The sequence below is a fragment of the Pseudopipra pipra genome, chromosome 5, assembly GCF_036250125.1.
Source record: "Pseudopipra pipra isolate bDixPip1 chromosome 5, bDixPip1.hap1, whole genome shotgun sequence".
NCBI classification, from domain to species: Eukaryota; Metazoa; Chordata; class Aves; order Passeriformes; family Pipridae; genus Pseudopipra; species Pseudopipra pipra.
The window spans coordinates 54,152,383-54,174,860 of NC_087553.1; the positions used below are offsets into that span (position 1 = coordinate 54,152,383).

Consider the following 22,478-nt stretch of genomic DNA (forward strand, 5'->3'; position numbering starts at 1 on the left):
TTTAAACAAATTCTAGCCTAAAAATGTTGGTGAGCTTGGCACAAGATCAAATAAAAAACTGAAAATAAAAAAGTAGGGCTTCAAAATACACTTAAGAATCTGATTTATGGTTCTTAAGCTGCACTTTGAGCACGTAGAATGCTGACCTGGAAGCGTTCAAGCTTTTTAGAAGTGCGTTTTCTGAAAATGCTACCCTTTACTGATTTTGATTCTAAGAAATATTTCATAAAAATAAAATAGTTACAATCCAAATGTATGTCTAGGTAGGATAAAATGTTTAATTCAACATGTGACATATGAATATACTGCATGTATCTAAGAGAATAAGCTATGTAGAGGTTTCCCCATGAAAATAGGACATTACTTCTATGACTTAGTGTTAACCAGCAGCAAGGATTATTCTTGCTATACTTCTTCCTTGCATTATGGAAAACACTAACGAATATCTACATGAAACAAAGAGTTGGGGAAGCAGTAATGTCATATTGTAATGCCCTAAAACTTTCATGGTCAAGTACATAATCTCTGTAATTGGACACTACAAAGACAGAAGCTCTTTTTCTCCTATATGGACTGTTTTTACAGTAAATCTCAAGGTTAAATACTTGAGATGTCCTTGGGATTAAGGAAGAGGAGAGAGGAGAAAATCACCTTTGTTAAAAATTTAAAGTATCTTAAGACTCTTAAAGTGTTGGAGAAAAAAAGTTAGAATATAGTTTTGAACACTCACAACAGATCTAGCAGACAAAATCCCATCTGTCTGTTGTACCAAGCAGGACTGGAAGTACTTCCTCAGACAGTTTTCAGAACACAAAGTTCTCATGTATAGACATTTCAAACTACATGTCTTGAGCTGAAGCATGCTTAGTTAAACAACTTTCTCTGGAATAAACGATTTATGCTCATACTGAAAATTCATTTCTTCATCAGTGTTTTAATATTCATCTAATGCAAAACTGGTAATAGAAATGATGAATATTTAATTATAGATTATATAAACTAATGAAGCTAAACTAGGTACCACTAGGTACCACTCCAGTGGTACCCACTTTGTGGGAACACAGTGCAAAGCTTCAGTCTTAATATATGTAAGAAGGAGCAGTTAAATAAATAATCATTTTCCCTATTAAGTTTCTACTACTTATGAAATGGAAGTGAGTAACTCACTCGCAAAAATCTGTCCTAGCTGTTTCAGAGACATGCTGTCTGGAAAGTCAGTGCACTTAAATTCATTGTTTTTACATATCTGGAAAAAATGGTTGTCCTACTGGCTTCCAGCAACCAGCGCTCGTCTTCAGGATGTTCTCTGAAGTCTTGCTAAAGTAAGCAGACAAATGACAAATCTCAACCATGTGATCCTTTAAGAACTGCCCTTCCATGATTTACTCAGAAAGCAGAAATAGTACTTTCTATATTTGATTAATTCCCTTACTCTTTTTGATGTCAGCAATGTGAAAAAAGTAAATAAAATCTTTAAAAGATTTTGTGGGGTTTGTTTTGCCTGTTTATTTGCTTTTAAGTCTGAGTCTTAAACCTACAATATTTTTCAAGGGGAGAGAACCTCCATGCATCACTGCTAATATCCTTGATTATTACAGATAAAGCACTTACCAGACACCACCACAAAATTAAGATTTTGAGAAGCTTGCTACAGTGACAGACAGATGCTGTTTGGCAACCTGTGCAAAACAGATCTATCAACCTTAAATACCAGATGACTGCTCTCTGCTCTGTACAGGTCAAGATTATACTTGCACCTTTACAATGAAGTATTTTACAGATTAATGGCACATCAAGCAGGAAGGAGTATCAGTGGTAAGATCTCACACACAAATAAAATGTTTTGTTAATTTTTAAATTTGGTCCTTCTGTTTGAAAAAGCATAAAGACTGTGTTATCATTGTATTTATATTAATATTTAAATATTAACTGCAGCTAAAACATTTGCTATATTCACAGCCAACATGCACAGACTTAATTTAGTATCTTATGAATATTTGCATTTCTATTTAGATGTCAGAACAAATTTTGTGTTTTCTAAGTCTAAATGCTTTGAGTTCTTGAAGGTACTTTCACTTACCATTATTCCTCATTTACATCTAGGAATATCTGTTGTGTTGTAACTTTCTTAATGTAAAACAATTGGAATTTGTACTTCTCTGCTTTTACTGGGCTACAGTATTATCAAACACCAACTATTTTCGGAACTGTGACATCTATCTTTTCCATACCTTTCTCTAACAGCTATCATTTGCTTTTTTTCTATATAAACCAATCAAAATAATATTTCATCTTAAAAAATGCAATTTATAACTTTAATGTTATCAATGACTATGTAGAATATGATAATAGTATAACAGTGTCACAAGGAAAAAAACCAAACACACACTATATTTGCTATAAAAACAGGTGGACCATTACTGGCTCAGTTCCCAACTTAATGACTACATCTATTTTTAATGTTAACATTTAAATTTGATTATCCCATATTCTTCAGACTTGGGTTTTTTTATGTTTCAGAGTTATTTTGCAGGACATTACTGCCTTCTCAGCGCTGTGTAAGAATGTGGAGCAGAAAGGTTTCCTAGGAGCAAGCCATGCCAACTGCTATAAGAAACAGTAATTGGAATACATTTCCACAACTAACTGTATGGGAAGCACAGCACTGCTCTCCTGTAGAGAGCAGGGCACTGGGCCCTAGTGCTGTCCATACATTGTTTCTTCTGTTGACACAGTCAACACTATGCAAAAATGCTGATGAGTTCCCCAAAGTTATTCAGTTAATCTAATATATTCTTGAAAAATCCTATGCTGCTCTGCATAACTTAAATACGGCTGCTGGCTGCCTTCAGTGCAGCTGACACTTGCTGAACAATGGCCCAGGGACCAGCACATGCACATCCTGTCTTTTCTGTGAACAAGTGCTGGACCAAACTGCAGCTACAAGTACAGTAAAACCACACTTCACCTTCAAGTGGGAGCAAGTACTTCCTGTCAATAAGGTCTTTCATACCAGTATATCTGTTTAACTAGAAGAATACTATATGCCCCAAAAGGAAGTAATTAAGCATGCCCACAGCGCAGAGTATACTAGCAGAGTTCAGCTGAGCATACTGAAGCTGACAGACACAAATCTGCACAGACTCCCCAGATGTTCCTCCCACTCAAACACTAAATTAATTCAAAATAAGTCTGAAGATTGCTTGGTCTTCAAAAAGTGAAGCCATTAGTTGAACCTTAGCTGGGACTGGAACTTTTTTCAGCTGTGCCGCCATGTTTGTGCAGTTTTTAGCTGTTTTAAGCTACCTAACTGTAAGCAAACCTCCACTGCAGGTGGAGCAAGCATTGTGCTCTCTCTGCCTTGAGCACATCACCTTCAGACTGTTGCTGGCAGGTTTTGAGCAAGATCAAACAGATCTGTTCGCAAAAGGCTTTGCAGACAAACCACTAACTCTTGGTTCTCAGTTCTAAAATTTCTGTATTTAGAAGCTAAATTCACAGCTAGTGACATTATTTAAGAGACCTGCATGTGTAATTAAGATCATAAAAATCAAAAATCACCATCATAATCTGTTTGGGTTTTTTTGTTTTATTAGAATTACATTTAGAAGGGGGAAAAAATCCAACTTCAAAATGCACAGTAACTTTATAGTAAGCAGAAAATATATTGATTAATTCTGAATTAAGTATGAAATTCTACTGCTTATCCAAATTCAGCAGTGATGTCACCTAGCTCTGTACTTACTGAGCACCTAGTCAAAGGGCACAATCCTAGCAAAACTAGCACCATAAGTAATGTGTTCACCTGATAAGAAAAAAATATTCAGTTATTCCACAACTTTACAAGTAACAAATATACTGCTATATTTGTAGCGCATGATAACACTTCTTGTCAAAACCTCAAGGAAAAATTGCACACAGCTACACAAGAATCCTTTCCCACAAGGACAGGTGCAGGGCTTTTGTAATTTTTTTTTGTACAGGTCCTTTTCCCTGTTTTGCTCTGATAGTACTAGCTTAATACTTTTTTCATTTGCTATCTCCACCACTCTGCCTAAACTGACTCTGATATCCCTTAACTATTTGTTGTTCCGTTTCCTTGATATTAGCTGAGAACCATGGTCAAAAGATTATGTGGATTTGTTGTTCTGGTTATATTTTACTGAACATAGTAAGAGATTTAAAATCTCTTGAATATAGTACATACCAGTGCCTTTGCTAACATACGGAGGCTTGAAGAATTTCACAACGCCATACAAATTCACTATAGTTCCATCTTTAAGTTGATTCAAGGGAGTATACACATATTTTGGAGCAATAGACTGGAAAGGCATGAGAAAATGAAGAAACAGAAGAAAAATTATTCAAACATTCACACAATTTTGTCTTTTAACATCATTCATCCTCAGATATGTCTTAAAAAAATATTACCTATTTCTTTATATTTATTCACTTTAGATTCAGAAAACACATAAGACATTTAATTTCTTTTTGTGATTGCACCTTCCTTACAATCAACCAACCAGTTAGTTGAAGTAAGTTTCAATATATGAACCAGGTGAGTAAAAGTCATTAAAATTAAGAACGATAAAAGACAATTTTTTACTGATCCATTTTAACATGTCCATTGAAAAGGCTTTTTAAAGCACATACATAAATAATTTTGTATTTCTTATCGGCAGTGTCACCACACAGAATCATTGTCTTGGGCTGGGAGAGGGTTTACCTCTCACAACCACTGTGCATATCTTCCAGTTAAAATAGCACAATTCATGGAGAATTAAAGACATTAAGGACTAGTTTCTACTGTTTAAGGACTATTCTCCTCTGTCTTAAGGTTGTAATACATGCTGGTTAGACTCTTTTAAAGTATGTAAGTTCTGTCAAAGTGATTGATAACTATGGTTTTCAATTATTAGACTGAGGGAAAAAAATGCAACTCTTAAAAAAATTAACATGAAAACAAGCTGTATCATCATTGGTACTGAATCTTTAATGTCATGATAAGGACCAATAAAATTTCATAAACCAATTTCTATGCCTTTAATATACCATTTCCTGTAGAATTTTAATTTAGACACATAAAGGCTTGTTCCAAAATGTAATCAAAACAAATTTTAAGATCAGTACCTGAAGTCCAATCTTAAATCAAAGGAAGATCCTTGTTTCCTTTTTTAAAAGCACAAGCATACAGTCTTATTTAGAACAATAGTTACCTTTCTAGTTTGTATTTTCTAAACCAACATGCAGTCTGTTTGGAGATCGAGATGGGAACTATACTGTAAGTACAGAAAATGTGCTACTTTTTCATATTTTATTTTGTGTTCCAGGTATATTATTTGCAAAATTAAAAGCAAAACAAGTGACCGCAGGGATAAGAGCATGGAAGTAAATTAAACAGGAACAAAAATTAATTCCACACATTCTTATTTACATACAGTTAGTCTCATGTGATTTAAAAACATCTCAAATATAAACTCACCACAAATGCAGTTTCTGAAGCAGTAGCTGTTCTTGGTTTAGTGTAAATCTGATTGCAAAATTGAAGGCACTGCAAATATAACAACATTTGATAACTCTAAAGCAACTATAACACTATAAGCAAGTATAAAACAGCCCTATAGATAATTTTGCTATATGAATCACCTCTGAATCTAGTAAAATTTCATCCACAGAAGACAAAAATATTTACTGCTGTTACAGCAGTAGACAAAAGCTACTTCAAAATAATACATACATTGTATGAGCTGAATATAAGTTAGGTCACATTAGCAGAATAGCATTTGCAAGTTGTAGGCTACAAATTTAAAACTGTACTTGCTTAACATAGAATGTAAATGGGTTTAGGTTTTGTACGTGTCAGTGCTTAGAGCAGATCTACTCTCAGTGACTTGTCACTCTCCTTTCAGGGAAAATAAAATAAAAAAAAAAAGTCAAAGTAAATTCATCAGAATGGGATAAATTCTATTTAAAAATAGTTTCTAAGCTTTTTGAGCCATACTTGTAAGCCAGATTTATGGTCAGTATAAGGTCTTTTAAAGAACTAATCCTGGTGACTTGACGAAAAACCAGCACAAACCCACTCACTCTGAGAAACACAGGGCTCAGCTACCATCCCGATGCTACACCACAACCTGTCTGCTGGACACAGGGTCCCATGTCTCAGCTGTGCATTGCCCCAGCAGTACAGACTCCTGCTAGGGAGGTTTTGCTCTCCACCCTCAGCTGCATTCCTGAAGCTAATTTTACTTTCATTTTTTTTGTTTTAAACAGGTGAGGCAAAAGTCACAACTGAGAAAGTGAAGTACACAAAAAGTCTGATCGTTGGTATTAATGTTAAGCATCCAACAAGTGTGTCAGTAAATTAAGTGCCACAAGCTCCATTCTGTGGTCAATGATGAGACAGACATCTCCTCAGCACAACCCAGGCATTCAGTGAGTGGCTCATAGTCCTTGGGATTAGACTGTATGTCCTGGGGTCTTGCTCAATCGAATGCCTCCTGTATTTCCTAAAATTTAGGTACTTTTAGTCTAGATACACCTGTTCAGATTCAGGTCACAGTTTTGCTATCTATTATCTTCAATGAAATATACTCTTTTTACCTATCTTTAATCACTATCAACAGATAATTTCATGAAACAGTCTGCACTACCATTTTAAATCATTTAGTTTCTAACTGAGCTGTGTGCCAAGCTTTAATTTTATACAGAGGTAAATTCTGAAATAAAAATGCCTTTCTGAAATACAAGAAAAAAAATTCTTAAAATTTAATTAGACAATAACGATACAGATAAAAATGAACATCAATAATGTGAGAATAGTACAAAAGAATGAATATTTTACCCAGGAAAAAAGAGTGAAATTCTCTTTTAAAAATTTAGAATTTAGGAATTCATGTATTTCAAAGGCAACAATTAATGATGTGAGTCAAAGCAGTACAAACCCATAGTCCTGAGAAAACTAAAAATTACAGACCTGAAACCACTCTTGCACCCTCTACCTTGTCTGCATTACTGAAATGTGTTATGCCCAACAGTTAAGCAGCTCTAGGGAATCTATCTAAAGCCAACTAAAGCCAAATTTCTGCACTCAACAAGTCGCTGAGTGGAAAATAATTTGGTTAGTGTTATTATAAAACTGCATGCGCACACACACACACACACACACACACACACACACACAAATGTTTCTTGACTGTTTCCTGATGAACAAGGTAAAACGATCTGTAGCACTTTAGTTTCTAACAGATTTTATGTTTTCTCTACTATAGAGCAAAATGTTAATGTTAGTATTTTGGGGGGGGGGAATAAAAAAAAAATCGGGTACCCACGTACGTAAATGGCTGATCCGTCTTCTTCAGACACCTCCAGGTGACAACCATGTCTACCATCCTCTCTCGCTGTAGGCGATTTTATCACCTTAAATCCTGCAACTATGAAGGTGTCCTATGGGGACAAGATAATATACAGAAAATTACACAGACTGTATCACATGCTCTATTTTAAATGTATGTGATGTGAAATCTCACCCTAAAGTCTCAAGACACTGAAGAAACAAAAATACCAAACAAATTGTAAAAACTAATTTGGTTCTTCTACCCATGGAATTTATATTTTCAACCAATGCCAGCAAGCTTTTTTCTTTTCAAATTCTGCTCAAATTTTTGCACTCTTGATGCTACTGTGACTGAGTGCTATTTCTGACAAGGCCTAGAGGGGAAGATTCACACTGAATAAAGCAAAAGAATCATTTCTCTTTGAATACACTGAAGACTGACTCCTTTCTGTTTAAGCTTAACTAAGGTAGAAAAGAAATCACACATTGAATCAGCAGTGACAAAACCCTTTTTTCTTGGAGCTTCTTTCTCACTGAGTTACAGCTGCACTTTGAAAAAACTCTCCTTGTAAATATTTTCTGTTTTGTTTGGACCAACATCTTCCAATTTCTTCTTTAAGGGTCAATCAATAGGTAGGTTTCTGGTAGCAAAAGAGACATTATAAACTTCTCTGGCATAACTTCTGAGATTCTGGCACATCAAGCAATTATAACTGCACTTTCACTTTAGTATAAAGTTCACTTCAGTATAAAGTTCCTCAGACACCACAAAGTGAAAAAGAAAAGGAGGACTTAAAAGGTACGTGATTCAAGTCCCAGCAGCAACTCACGTTTTTAGCAGCAGCCTCACCAAATAAAAAACAAAAAGCAGGAGAAGACAGAAAATACATAAAACACATTTAGGAAATCAGATGTGATTAAAAAAAGGTATCTGATACAATGTAAAATTCCTTTATAGTCAGCTTCCTTGCTATAAGAACTGTATAGTAGGTCTGTACCAGTGTGATCCACTCTGATAAACATATTAGACTTGGATTCTATTTCTATTCAAGCTTCTACCAAAAGCACTTCCATAAACTTTTACTGAATTACTTTCGTTCATGTGTTTATTTGATTACAACAAATAAAAGTGCTTTTTGATTAAAGTTGACAGTTTTAGCCAAATACTGTCCTATGACGGTTCTTTTTTTGCTATTTCAGCCATCTGACAATGCTACTCTAAATGATTTAAGATCCAAAACCTTGATGTTTCATGCAAGAAAAAGAAAGGCTGCTAGATCAAGTGACAGTGATATATTTAGTTATTAAAACATAGGGGAAAAAATTTCTGCAGAAAATGTAAGCTTAATCAGACAGTTTAATACACAATGAAACTCTGTAGGGCATGGTGATTTTTAGGTAGTATCATAAATGGGAATACATTGTATATTTTGTCTAAAAAGTACTAGGAAGTCACCTAGAAGTAAGCTACACTCAGAGCTGAGTTAAAATGTGTCAAACAATTCCATAACTCAGTATGCCTTGAATCTCTGAAGACACCACCCTACTAACATATATGATAGTTTTTTCTTTCCAGATACAAAAACACAAAAACACAAGCTTTAGGAAACTCTTTTGTATGTGTCTTTCCTTCCACTGTTGCTGATGCTACCCAGTATGTTCCTTCAACAGTAAAATCAGCCTTCAGCTAAAAAGCTACGCCTTGCTATTATTCCCACTTCAGCATTTTATTAGATTGCAGGCTGCACAAGATTCTGGGACTTGGTTGCTGAGTCAGGAGTGAAGTTCTGTACAGTTGACTTGAGTTGTCCTGTTCTCCTGTGTCAGAAGGAACTTCAGAATTACATAGACTCAGACTGTATACAGGCTGATAATAAATGGAAACTTTTTTGTGAATTAATCACTACTGATTACTTTCACGTGATACATATGCCATATGTATCATGACATAAAAAAACCCCAAAACCTTTCAAAGGACTGTGCAATTTCCATGAGGAAAAAAAGACAGCACAAACCTCAGAATCTAGTTATACTAGGAGAAAGAACAGGTATATTCTCAGTTTTGTTACAAATTCACAGTCAATTTTAACAGGTTGTGACTTACAGTTTCTAAACATGCAAAAAATTTTTGTAATATTGCATACTGCTTTGAAATTTAATGCTGCATTAGTTTACAATATCAATTAGTTTCCATTTCATCTTTAGCTAAGAAGTTCTTATAATTGGCTTGGGAATCAAAGGTATTTACATAAATTGGTGGGTTTTCAACAGAAGAGTATTACATTATATATATAGGTAAACTATCAGATTCAACCAACATCTTTGAACAGCAAAAAGAAATCCTACTTCCCTCATTCAAAAAGTGTGAAATACAGGAAGGACAGTATTTTCCCTGATGGTTATTCTGTTACAGAATGAGAAGACTCTCAGGAGACAACACGGTTATTCACATCCTTGGAAAAAGCCTGTTCCTCCCGCTAGGCTACTTAGCTGAAGTTGTTACAGTATGTCAAGAACAATATGGAAATTACAAAACGCTAAAATGTGAAATTGCAAGGAAATAACAGAAAGTACTGGACTTCTCTAAACTAACTTTTTAACAGCTGAAAATTGGTAGTGTTTTAAAATTAAATCTAGTCCATAATTGCTGAACTGCAACTCTGCTAGTTTCAGAAATCATTGTTTCCTCATGTTCAGGTTCTTCCAAATTAAAAGATCATTTGAGACATGTAGAAAGTACCATGAAGGTTCAGTTCACTGTGGAAGAACAAACTCTGGTTTTAGTGCACTCTGGTCATCTAAGGGGTGTTGCCTGTGGGTTGTGGTTTCCTACTCAGCTCTTTAGCACTGATCTTTTTACCTTCTAACTGCTGCTTAGTGCCTTGTTCAAGATTTGTATTTTTAATCGGGACAAAACTGATTTGTTCTTTGAATGTAAAAAGATTCTGAAGCTTGTATATTTAGCAAATTAGTTCAGGAACCTCCCTTCCTGGTTTCACTATCAAAATTCCATGGAACTGAGAAATCTGTATAGACTGCAATTTGTCCAGAGAAGTTGTGTATGTCCCATCATTGGAAGTGTTCAAAATGAGGCTGGATGGGGCTTTGAAGCAATCCAGTGTAGTGAAAGATGTCCCTGCCCATGGCAGGGGGGGTTGCAACTGGATGATCTTTAAAGGTGCCTTCCAGCCCAAACTACTCTACGATTTAGTGTGAAGTCCTTTATCCTGGAGCTAATCAAACCAAGCTTTTATTCCTGACAAAGCACAACACCAGCACCCAGCCAATGAAGAAAACTGTATGCATAGTTTTGAATTTATTTCTTTTTTCTAAAAAAAAAAAGGCTTCAGTGTAATTGTCTTTTAAATCAATTAAATTCTAAAATCTATCTTATCAAATGGTAAAACATTCAAAATATGAATATAAATGGATGACTTCCCTATTATCTATATTCATGATCCTTTACTTGTTAGGTAAAAGGCACAGACAAAAAGACTTGCTTTATTTCAATATTACTGTTAGAAAGAATTTTCATAAACAAATTTTTTTTCTAGTTCATATTTATAGATTTGAAGGGACTGAACAGACTATTTCTAATTTTAGTGACAGACAGACAATGACAAGATGTCAACATACAGCTGTGAAAATCAATTCCTAAAACAATATTATGGGTTTTTTTGGTTATTGTTACCCCATGGCGTATAATTTTCGCACAATCCTCTGCCATTTTTCCATATATTAAAATATTGATGCTGTTGTCCCGGGAACACAAGTCATCCACACCTAGAGTGAAAAAAGCAGAAGTGATTCCAATCACCACACCTTCTCCAAAACAAAACAGCAATGGGAAGCGATGGGAAACAAGTTAATCTACAGAGTCTAACACTTTTTCATTTCAATTAACCTACAAATAGAAAATCTTTTCAAATAGTTATAAAACTGCTTTTATGTGATAACTATAGGTATACTGTTCAGAATAGTTTTCATAAGAGGACTATTTAAAATGTGCACATGTTGTACACAGGAATCAGGAGACTCAGAGGGAGCAACTGATGATTTTCTAACCACTGTAAGGAGTAAGCTGAGTATGAAAAGGCAGAAAATGCGAAGTTCCTTGAATCCAACATACACCTGAGAAATGACACTCTCCACCTTCCTGGCTGGAGGGGGCATGAGCTTTAGACTTAAAAGGAACATATTATTTTTAGTATATTTATTACATGATGAAAAACTTAGATCTTTCAAGGCGCTAGTATATCTACTGATATTCAAATACTTGAGTAATCAGGTGAAATTCAATTTTTTTAACTGCTTATATTAAAACAGAATGAAACACAACTATTTTGCTGCTAATCAACTGACCTATATTAAACATTCACTTACATAGTATATGCTATGTATATTGCGTGCTAACTATTATGTGTGCAATTTTCTCAGTCCTTCTTTATGATAAGCAGTTTGAAAATACACAACTAAAGCTGCATATATAGCTAATACATTTCCAGGAAAGCGTTTTAAAAGATTATGCAACAAGAAGTCTACTAAAATATAAAGACTGCGTTGTTTCCATTAATTTACTTGGCTAAGTTTAAGATAAGCTTTTTTTGTAGGAAATAAACACTTTCAGAGAACATTTTAAATATAACATTTTACTGAACACAAGAGCAGGTGCTGTTGATGTAATACCATAAATTTAAAATGTATGCTTAAATGTAGTACCTTGAAGAACAATCTTGAAAAAGTCTGTCCCATCTCCGAGTTTTGTTAATGGGTAGGAAAGAACAACTATTCCCTAAAAAGCAAAAATAAAATAAAATATTGTGAACTAAGACTAAACCAAATCAAGATAAAATATGCAGCAGTGAGTTTTTACTGTAGAGGCATTTCAGAGTAAAATTTTTTTATACAACATGCTAATTGAGGAGGAAATTAAATCAAATTCAACAACATTTTACTATCAGTTTTATAAAGAAATACTAAGACTCCACAAAACTTCAATATTATTTTGCAGATGATGATTTTTAAAATAATTTGACACTTAAGGCTCCTTACAAAACTCATCAGTCTTCTCTGTGAAAAGCAGGAGCTAACCTGTTAAAAACAGAAAGGTTTGTCGCTTGGTTTCAAAATTACAACTTTGTTTAAAATTTCAACTAATATATGTAATTGTTCTTGCTGAGATTCTCTTGAACTGTACTTGGGTAAATAAAAGACTAGAGATTTTTTTTCATCTAATAACGTCTTTGCAATGAAACAGTCACCTCAGGAACACTTGACGTTTATATCTTTTTTTCTTTTTTTTCTTACTAGGAAATTTCAATCCATACCAGCATGCTATTTACAAACAGAATACAGTGATGAGATAGCAAGTGCTTTCTGACTATTTTTGCTTTTTATTTTCCTTTTACATCCCAGTATATTCCAAACAGTTTTCAAATTCTGGACCACATTCTTTGCTATAATAGTCTCGCCCCAACACTTTCCTTTGTATCCCAAACACCTATGCTTTAGTTATCTTCCTCAGCAGACATACTACTTACCCACTGCTTTCTCCACATGCCCAAAACACTTGGGCTCCAAAATTAAACAAAAACTACCTTTGTAAAACTTGCTCAAATTGACTCTTCCCCCACAAATCCTGCACTGTTTATTGAATTCATAAGCAAACTTCTTTCAAAACCCTCCACATTCCATATGCTACTAGACTCACTCTCAAACTGACTATGTGCAATTCCTCTAGTGACTCTGTCTCCTTCCTTGTCAGGCCTCACCCCTGTCTGCTCCCATAGCTGATTTGGCAGCTGATTTTCAGCTTTGTCACAGCAAAATCCAGAGGATGATGAACGAATGAGAGAAGGCATCACGTTTAGTTAACAGACATGATGTCTGAGAATGTATGAACATTGCTTGTGCCGTTGTTCCACAAATTTAAAATCTGCATTTCTCAGAGGGATGTCAGGAAGAAAAAAAGTTTCAGAAGAATGACAGGACTGAGGCACACAAGTCAGAAAGAAGCATCTCAAATGTTTTTTGTTGTTTTTCCCAGAACACCCTTCATAAAAATCCTCATCTGCCCTTCCTCCTTTGTCAAAGCAGGATCTGATCCCTATTTTGGCAGTCTAGAGTGAGTGTGCTGTGCCACCATTAAGACAACCTAACATCAGTGTATTCTAAGGCTTACTTCAAGCTCAGACTGCAGAAGTGGATTTTCCTACATATTTAATGCTGCATTAGCACCAGTTTTATCAGCTCTGCAGTTGCACTGTTTTTATGCCAAGCTGTTTTAGTCACCTACTAATCCATGTCAGCAGCAGCATGTTCTCTTAACATAAGGCAGAAGTCTGAGAAAGACATTCTACACACTTTTCCTTTCAGCCATCAGTTATAGCACTGCATATATGCTTTAAATCATAGTCTGCTAATAATTGCTCTGCTTTCCTAATGGAAACATTTATTTTGGCAGAAACATTTTGTAATTTATAATTCCTTTTTGTCTCCTTCACCATTTCCTTCTGAATAAGAATCCGTGTTCTTCCATGTCAGGGCTGCTTGCAGACATAGCTCTTCAAAGCAGGAAACCCTATATATCCTCCAGGTGAACAGGGACAGGAAACTACACCCTGAGGAATAAAACCCCTGTTTGCTAGCAGCATTGGTTATTGATGTTTCCTTTCGTTCCTTTACAAGACCTAAGGGAGGCTGGATCATTCTGAACCAAATCACCTCCTATCACACTCAACTGCTGCCTGCTTCCAAAAGGGGTAGTTTTGTTCCTTTGCTATCCCTAAGTGCAGTACTCCTGGCATCTCTTCAACACCACAATGATCCAGTGCAGAGAGTGAGAGCAGCAAACTATCCTCTCTCACTCCATTGATACGGATAGTCTTCTTCAGTTTATTTCTCATTAATGGACTCAAACACAAGGTCAGATAAGCACTAGAGCTGGAACTGGGAATATAGAGCTGGGGAAATAAAAATGTTTCTCTGGATACAGAAAAACATTAAACCATTTCAGCTTATATTTTTAAAGTGTTTGTGCTATTTTTTAAGGATTCAAGACACTCAAAGTTTTCTACAGTTATCTTGCTTTAATTTCTTTTTCCTTGTTTTTTGGTAACAGACTGAAAGCAAGCCTCAATTTATGCTATTTCCTGACACTTAAGCATCAGGGATGACTAAAAAGAGCCACAGGAAAAAAAAAAGTTAAACAGGATAAAAAAGAACACCCTAAAGAATTGACACTGCATTTTACAGAGAATACATGTTTTAGGTAAGAACAAAATATTTCTGCTTTTCACTAGTATAGCAGCATTGTACTTCCAATCTGAAATATATTTGGGGTTATTGCAAAATGTAAGTGAACACCTGGTAGTGATAAAAAACCCAATTGTATCTTGATGGTGGTAGTTGCTACAAATTCTTCTTCTCATAAAACTGCATTGCTCCATACAAAGGGAGAACTGCTTTAGAAATTATTACTCTGAAATCTGATATTTAACAGGATGGAGGTGCTTATTAATATTGTTTTAAAAAAAAGTACCACTTGACCTGCCACAACCCATCCATTTTCAGCACAGCATTCTGCATATTATTGTGGTTTTAAATAGGTCCATAGTTTATAAACTATGAAAATAAAACCTCTTATAAAATTTCAGTTTGATAAAGCAACAGAAAGGGGTAGGACTGTGAAACAATGAAGGCATTAGCAACAGGCAATGAAGTTCAACAGGGTCATAATTCTCCATTGCTTTAAGATATGCAACAGATGAATACAGACACAGAGTTGCAGAATCTCTCCAGCTGAGCTGGAATATGGAGGTGCCTTGTAAATATAACAGGAGCTATTTCAAAGTAGGACAAAATTTTTTTACTAGTCAGTTACCTGAATATATTTGTTGGTATGATCAGAGCCTTCTTGCAAGTGTTTCAAATCCTCCTTTTGCAAATGGCTTGGTAGTGGAGTCTCAGACTGTTCTTTCACGATCTTCAGCAACTGAACAGGCATAGCTGCTTTATCTTAATAAAAAAATATAAAGAGTCCTGAAGATACTCATCTTGTTCAAATCAAAAATTACTAGAGGTTACAGTTTACTCAGAAGGGGAATATTTATCTATTTCACAACAGGAAAGTTTAATTATGTAGGACTAAGAATCTTCAGAGGGATTGGTCACGTCTCTTAGTACCATAAATGGCAAGAAGAAAGTAACACTTCCTTGGCAATAGACAGTCATCCAAATTACTTGATTTTTCAAGCATTCCAAAACACCATAAGTGGCAAGAAAATATTGCTTTACATATAAATGAAAAGGGCAATGTAAACAATGTTAATATTTTATGTACAGAAATGCAGATAAAAACCAAGAAGAGACTTCTCCTTCCTCAGCATAAGGTCATGGATAAAAAGTCTCTGTATTCAATTGTTTCCCTATAAGAAAATTTGACTACATGAAAATAAAATGTCTATCAACTTATAATGAAAAAAATAAAAATTTACATACAGATTTAAAAATTTTCATCAATTTTCCAGTAATGAACAAACAATAAAGAATATAAGATGGGCATCTACAGTTGCTAAACATGGAACACACTGGGAAAAAGCTAGAAAATGTGCAACTGTGTCGACTACTGCTTACTCACTGTGCTGAAAGTCAATGAAGTAAATTTTTGGTGATAGTGTTATAATGCTGAGAATGGGGGATAGGAAGAATAGTCTATTACAGTGAAGTTACAAATATGAGAAATAGAAAGAAGTGATCTAGCAATAAATAGCTATTGCTATATTTTCTAATTACATGGCCAGCTCATTCTTCTTGGGTTATCTTTGCTTTTTTGCCGTACAATTTTTATTTCAAGTGGGTATCTACATTAAAGCCACAGCATTATCAATCTTCTGTTTTAAGTACATTTTAATAAACTAAGAAAAAATGCTACCTGTTTTCTAAAACTCAGCTGGCAGTATCATAGCCACAGTCCTAATTTCAGACAGAGTTTTAGCAATGACAGTTTTATATGACAGTGAAGAATAGGAAAAAAAACTATTTCCTGTACTTTCAAATGGACATAAAACCTGGGTATTCTACTCAATAAAAGCTAAAACTACATTTCAAATTCAGTTCAAAAGTGCTTTTTCAGTGCTAGGCAGACTGAATTCTCACAAAATATTCAGTTATAATGAAATGGAATTGGGAAACCATTCCAAAATGGAAAGATCATAAGTTAGAAATATGAGTCCATTCATATAGCTGCTGATGGCAACATTATAGATATTCTTAAAAAAAACCACCTTATTCTTCAGAAAAAACAGTATCTAAAGATATGAGACTTCACTGTTTACTCATGACTATTTCTCTAGTTGTGAATGATCTTCCTTTCTTCTTCTCCATTTTCCAGGAAACTCCCCTTCTAACAGATATTAGCAAGAAGTCACAGTCACCAAATGAGCATTCCATGAAATAAAATACTTCGGCTCAAGGATCTCTCAGTCAAAATGACTATACATAGGATGACTGGCTTTTGTTTTTTCCTAGCTTCCAATTTACATGAGGAGGAAGGAGTGGCAGAGATGAATGGACCACAACCCCCATTCTCTGTCCCCTGTATTTCTCAGGGGAAGGAGGCAGAGTATTTGGGAGTGGAGCTAAGCCCAGAAGATGGGAGAGGTGGGGGAAAGGTGGTTTTAGATTTTTTCTTATTTCTCATTATCCTATCCTGATTTGATCAACAATAAGTTAAACTAGTTTGTTTGAGTCTCTTTTGCCCATAGTTGTAATTGGTGAGTGATCTCCCTGTCTCATCCCACAAAATTTAGTTTTATTTTCTCTCCCCTGTCCTCCTGAGGCTTTGGTGGGCACCAGGCTTACAGCCAGTGTCAACCTAGGACAGCACAAAGCTGGGAGGTACAAAATCAGACAGGTTTCAATTTGTACTTGAGCTGAAGGAGAGGTCACAGCCTGCTACAGAGGGGCAGATGCTGTTCTGTCTCTGTTGATTGCTTTAACTAGTGAGGTATTAGGAGTTACAATTTCTGTGAAATGTCACTGAGGCTAAAAATGATGCCTTTATCTGTATGTTTTCAAACACGAACCAGGAGAGCATTGTCATTAGCTTACCAGGATTCCAAGCCTCTAGTGAAAAGAGCAACTAGAAGATTTACACAGCTTTTTAGTTCAAAGTATTTACTTCACACTTTATTCCAGCAGGCTGAGAAGCTGATCTATTCCACCTAGAAAGAATCAACTTCAAAGTTAATCAGCAATATTGATCTTCATCCAGCAACAGTATAATGAGCTAGGGAGATATACAACATAACAGATTAAAACTTTTTTTTTCCTATTTCTCTCTTTTATGGTACTTGAGCAATTAAATAGACTTTTCTGTTTGTTTTTTTTTCTTCCTCACAAAGATATCTAACAACACAGAGCATTTTGTTATAATTCAAACATCACTGTTAAAACAAAGCAAAGAAATCAACTGAGGTTTAGTAACTCATCTCTCTAATGACTACCCTCAATTCTGTAGCTCCTATCCCTTCATTTAAAAACAGCCTTTGCCACTTATTTCAATGGGACAAATATTCCACATGTGCCTTCAAAATTACAAAGGAGAATTTCTAAAAAGAAGCCATATGTAGGATGATGTAGTGGGACCTGCCCATATTATTTGCTTACTGTACACTCCTACAATTTATTTATGTAACTAATATTCAGGTACAAAACAAATGGGTTTTCTTCCCAGATATTAAACTTCTGTAGATATAAAACTAAGGCCATGTGTTTTAACTGCTAACTGTTGAGGCTCCCATATTCTTGTTCTCTGGAATTAAAAAACTAAGACATAAGTATGCAGTTCTAAGAGCCATAGAAGTAAATTTTCAAAAATCAACTGATAGGCACTGGCTTCCCAAATCTACATGACGATATTGTTAGTGCTGTTCTTGGTGTTCACAACTCTCCTGAAGAGCAAAAAAGTGAAAATAAGTCTGTCAAGTATCTTTCTTGTTCTCAAAAGACTGACTTTAACACTGACAAGAATCATTCCAACCTGAGTCTGCTGCACAAAAGCCTGTAAGTGGTGTAAACAGAGCTATTCATAAGGATGGGTAGTTAAAAAAACCAAACAATACCAACAGAGACTGCAAGAACCGTAGATAGCATCATGGACACTTCTAAAAGAGGAAGGACACACAGCACATGCACACAGTGAAGGAGGAGGTCTGTGAACTACAAGTAACTTTTGCCTTCCAGTAATTAAAGTGACAAAAATATAGAGAGGGAGCAACCAAATAGCTTAATGATTTTAACAAACAAAGAATTGTATGAAAGGATGTACACTGTATGAGAAACCAGAAAGGATATACAGACTGTATATTGTATATAGGATGTAACCCACCAGTCAACACCCCAAATGACAATATGATTTATCTCACTTGCTTAAGTGAAATATAACACTGAGGATGGCTATGGCTTTAACTCTTACGCGCTGCTCTGCCTGTCTCTGACATTCTACCTACAAATTTTCTAGACCTTAAATTTCAGACAGTGGAACAATCTACCTCAATACAATAACTGTCTGTATTGCCTACAGAAGAGTAGCATGTATTTCAAAAGCATAAAACTCAAACCACAGTACATCAGAAAACAATTGCTAAGTAGAAATGGCTTTGAACAAGGATTAACCTTCGACAGAAAGAAGCAGTCATTTTATTTTTTTTTTCTGGAATGAGGACATTATTCCATCAAAATATTGCAAAGAATCCCTCTTTCTCTAGGTCCAGGAGCAAGAGAAAAACTCCTATATTTCTGAAGAACTTGACTCCATCCTTCTCATTTGCAGCTTGAGAATACACACATCCACAGACTTGAATTAGGCATCTAGGTATTGTTTGGGTTGCATGCACAGAAACTTGAAAAGCTTTCAGGTTCACAATCTTTTCATCAGTTCCCACAGAAAAAAAAAAAAATCAGCATTTCCTTTTAAATCCAGCACAGCCCAGATACATGCTCAGAGAGCCTGGTAACTTCAGTGCTTAAAACTCAAGCATAAACGCAAAGATCTATGCACTTATAGAATCAGACAGTGGCTTTTAAAGACTGCAATTTTTGAGCCTTGCACTGCAAAACAGAATGGTAGGAAGAACTTGACCATTAAAGTCTTTATGTGTAAGCCTTCTTTGTCCTCTAGGCTTTTTTAACTTTCACTTTAATTAAAAAAAAATCTTAAATTATGTTTGGAAAAACATCAGAATCTAAACTCTCAAAATTTGTTATACCACCCTTCAGTGCATACTAAAAATCATTAGTAAACCAAAAGCGACAGTTGCAAGTGAAGTTAAAACCACAGAGCCACAAACACTACAGAACTGTTGACATCAACACCAGTGCAACACTACTGAAAGACAGCAACAAAAGAAAACTAAGCTACATGGAAAAAGCTAATATGTTCTTATCATCAAGACGATTCATCACTGTTTCGCCCCTTCCTCCATGATTCTCTATGCAACATGAAATAGCCAAATTTTGTATGGTAATTAACATAGTAAAGCAGTACAAAGTTTCTAAAACAATTCAGTACAAAAACCTGTAGGTAGTAAGCTCAGTATACAAACACATTGTCATAAAAGGACAGTGTTAAACTAAAGGTACCAACATGCCTTAGAATTGTCTAAAGCAAACAGAACATTCTAGCAGTGAAAAACACTTTATTAGCCATGACAGATGGATCAAGCTGACCTCCTGTCAGAACCAGGAATTGTTCCATGTACATTCTGAATAGAGAAGCTGCAGAATTTTTTTGAGCAAGGAGAATCACTACAATTCAGTGAAGATTAACTGAACTAACAGATTATAACAAATTGGAAGAAAAGTCATTTCACTAGTAATGGAATGATGTCCCATCACAGATTTCATATATTTGAAGACATATGTCTTCCAAGTCTAGTTCTTTAAAACACTGTAATTCTGCTGTTTTCTTCAGTAATATTCATCAAGACACACTTAAAAGAAGAAAAAAAATACAAACAAAAAATGAGTCCCTACTAGCATCCTAAATTATAAATAAGATGCAAGATAAGCTTTACCACTTTTAGTGCATTCTGCAAAAAATCAAAATATAAATATTACAGACAACACAATTCCACTGTAAAAAACTGCAAGCACTTAATGCTGCAAAAAACAAAACTGAAAAATAAGCATATTAATATTCTCTACCTTGACTCCAGAATTAATCTAATTGAGGAGGAAGTCAAAGTTAGTTCTGTTCTTCTCTTACGGTGTATCATCATAATACATCAATCTAATCCACAGAACAGCAAGTAATTAACACCTCTCTGCCTGGATTACTCAGATCCACTTAGCATTTAAGCCTTTGTTCGAGACAAAGATATACACTACTGAGTCCTGACTCCAGTTCTCACTACAAGAAACAGACTATTCCTCTGTAGTCTCCTCTAGAACACTGCTTTTATTCAAAAACTAATGAGAAATTAGCTTTGGAGTACAAAAGCAAAGAAAACACAAAAAGTGAGAGGTAAATTGAAAAGTTTACTCCCTTCTCTACAAACAAGAAATACTTCAGTCATACACAAAAATGACATAAAGAGCATTAATGCCTTTTTGGGAAAAGGACACTGTAGTACTCAAAGGCATGAAGAGATTCCTCACCTATCAAAGCAGATGCTACTTGTAGAGGACAGATAAACTCATTCTCCAAATCAAAGAATAAACCACATGACTGTGTGGACTTCCGGAGGAAACCTCACCACGGTTTTGTGAAGAATGAAGGAACAGCCACGAGCATCAGCATCTCATTGATGTGGTCAGTCACAATGGTCGATATCTGAAGCCCCTGTAAATACAAATACAAGTCAGTGCAATACCCAAACTAACTGTATAAAAGTTAAAACAATTACAATGTAGGTAATGTGTCATTTTAAAAGCACACGTGTGGACAGTCATACACTCTTACTATAGTTTATGCAAAATTTTCTCATAAAAATGAATATTTACACCTTGAACAGAGTTGACAACACAGAACTACCTTAAACTCAACCTGCAGTCAACAAGAGAAGTCTTTTGTCAGACAGCAGTCTTAGTGAAATCAAGAGGGCCCTAAATGAACAAAATGTGCAATCTGAATTTCTGTAAGAGTCTCATCTTGTAACTTATGATTTCCTTGAGAATTATCATGAGGAGAAAATAACTGTCAGCTAACTAAAATAGAAGAAACCAAGTTAGTAGCATGACATTTGATTTCCTTAGCTGCAAGGCTTCAGCTTGCTCGTGCTGCAGATCTCCAGGCACTTATTCTGGAAATAAGCCCTAGCCTATTCTTACTATTCATAACACAGCTGGCACTTACTTTCACTAGAGTACAACTAGAATTCTCAAAAAAAACCCCCAAAAAACAAATCACCAAAACAAACAAATAAACCAGAAAACCAACCCACAACCCCCAAACCAAAGCAAACAGACCAAAAAAAATCAAACCAAAATCGTCTTTAGTTCAGATTAAAATTTACTAATCTGACATTATGCAAAAGAGGTCACAATCAAACGTTACCTGAGGAAAGCGGATTCTTACACAGTCATTATCTCAACAGTATTTCAAGCTCTAGAAGGCAGCAACCCACTGGAAAATAGAGAGACCTCGGGCCGACTGGACTACACTGCGGATCCTCTCGGGATATGAACTAACTGCTTCAGAGAGTCAAACGGTCAGCTGCAAGAAACCGAGATCTTTAAAACCAAGACCTCAGACGTATTAGCACAGACGTAGTAACAACAGAAACTACTTTTCAGTGCACTCGGTGCCCGAGAAGAAACTTCCAGCCCGCAGCGATCCGTCCCCCGGCCCGCCCGAGTGCCCGGCCCAGCCCACGGCGCCGCTTCCGCCCGCCCGCCCGCCCGCAGCCCCAAACCGCGCGTGCTCGGGCGGCGCGCGCACGCGCGCAGGCGGCATCTGTCTCCCGCCCCCTACGCCCCCGCGCCCACGCACGCGCACCAGGGACCGTGACAGGAATGGGGACGGGGCAGGAACGAGAATAGGGACAGGAGCAGGAACAGGGGCGGGGGGAGGGACAGGAGCGGGAAAGGCGGGGAGCTGTCGCTGAGCCCCTGGCGGGCAGCACGGGCCGTCCCGGCGGTG

At 35.9% G+C, this 22,478-nt stretch overlaps 1 protein-coding gene across 10 annotated transcripts in view; it reads right to left on the reverse strand.

Moving 5' to 3' along the window:
* Nucleotides 1-22,211, reverse strand: part of POT1 (protection of telomeres 1) — an 80,671-nt gene extending 58,460 nt beyond the window's left edge. For 2 of the 10 annotated variants that reach the window (XM_064656162.1, XM_064656163.1), the window contains exons 1-7: nt 17,447-19,827; nt 15,219-15,352; nt 12,056-12,128; nt 11,028-11,119; nt 7,336-7,446; nt 5,483-5,530; nt 4,208-4,322 (exon numbers count right to left, since the gene is read on the reverse strand). In XM_064656162.1, coding sequence (XP_064512232.1) covers nt 4,208-4,322; nt 5,483-5,530; nt 7,336-7,446; nt 11,028-11,119; nt 12,056-12,128; nt 15,219-15,341 — 562 coding nt within the window. In that variant the 5' untranslated portion in view covers nt 15,342-15,352; nt 17,447-19,827. The other 8 variants (XM_064656161.1, XM_064656164.1, XM_064656156.1 and 5 more) reach the window with 7 other exon arrangements.
* Nucleotides 22,212-22,478: the final 267 nt, after the last annotated feature.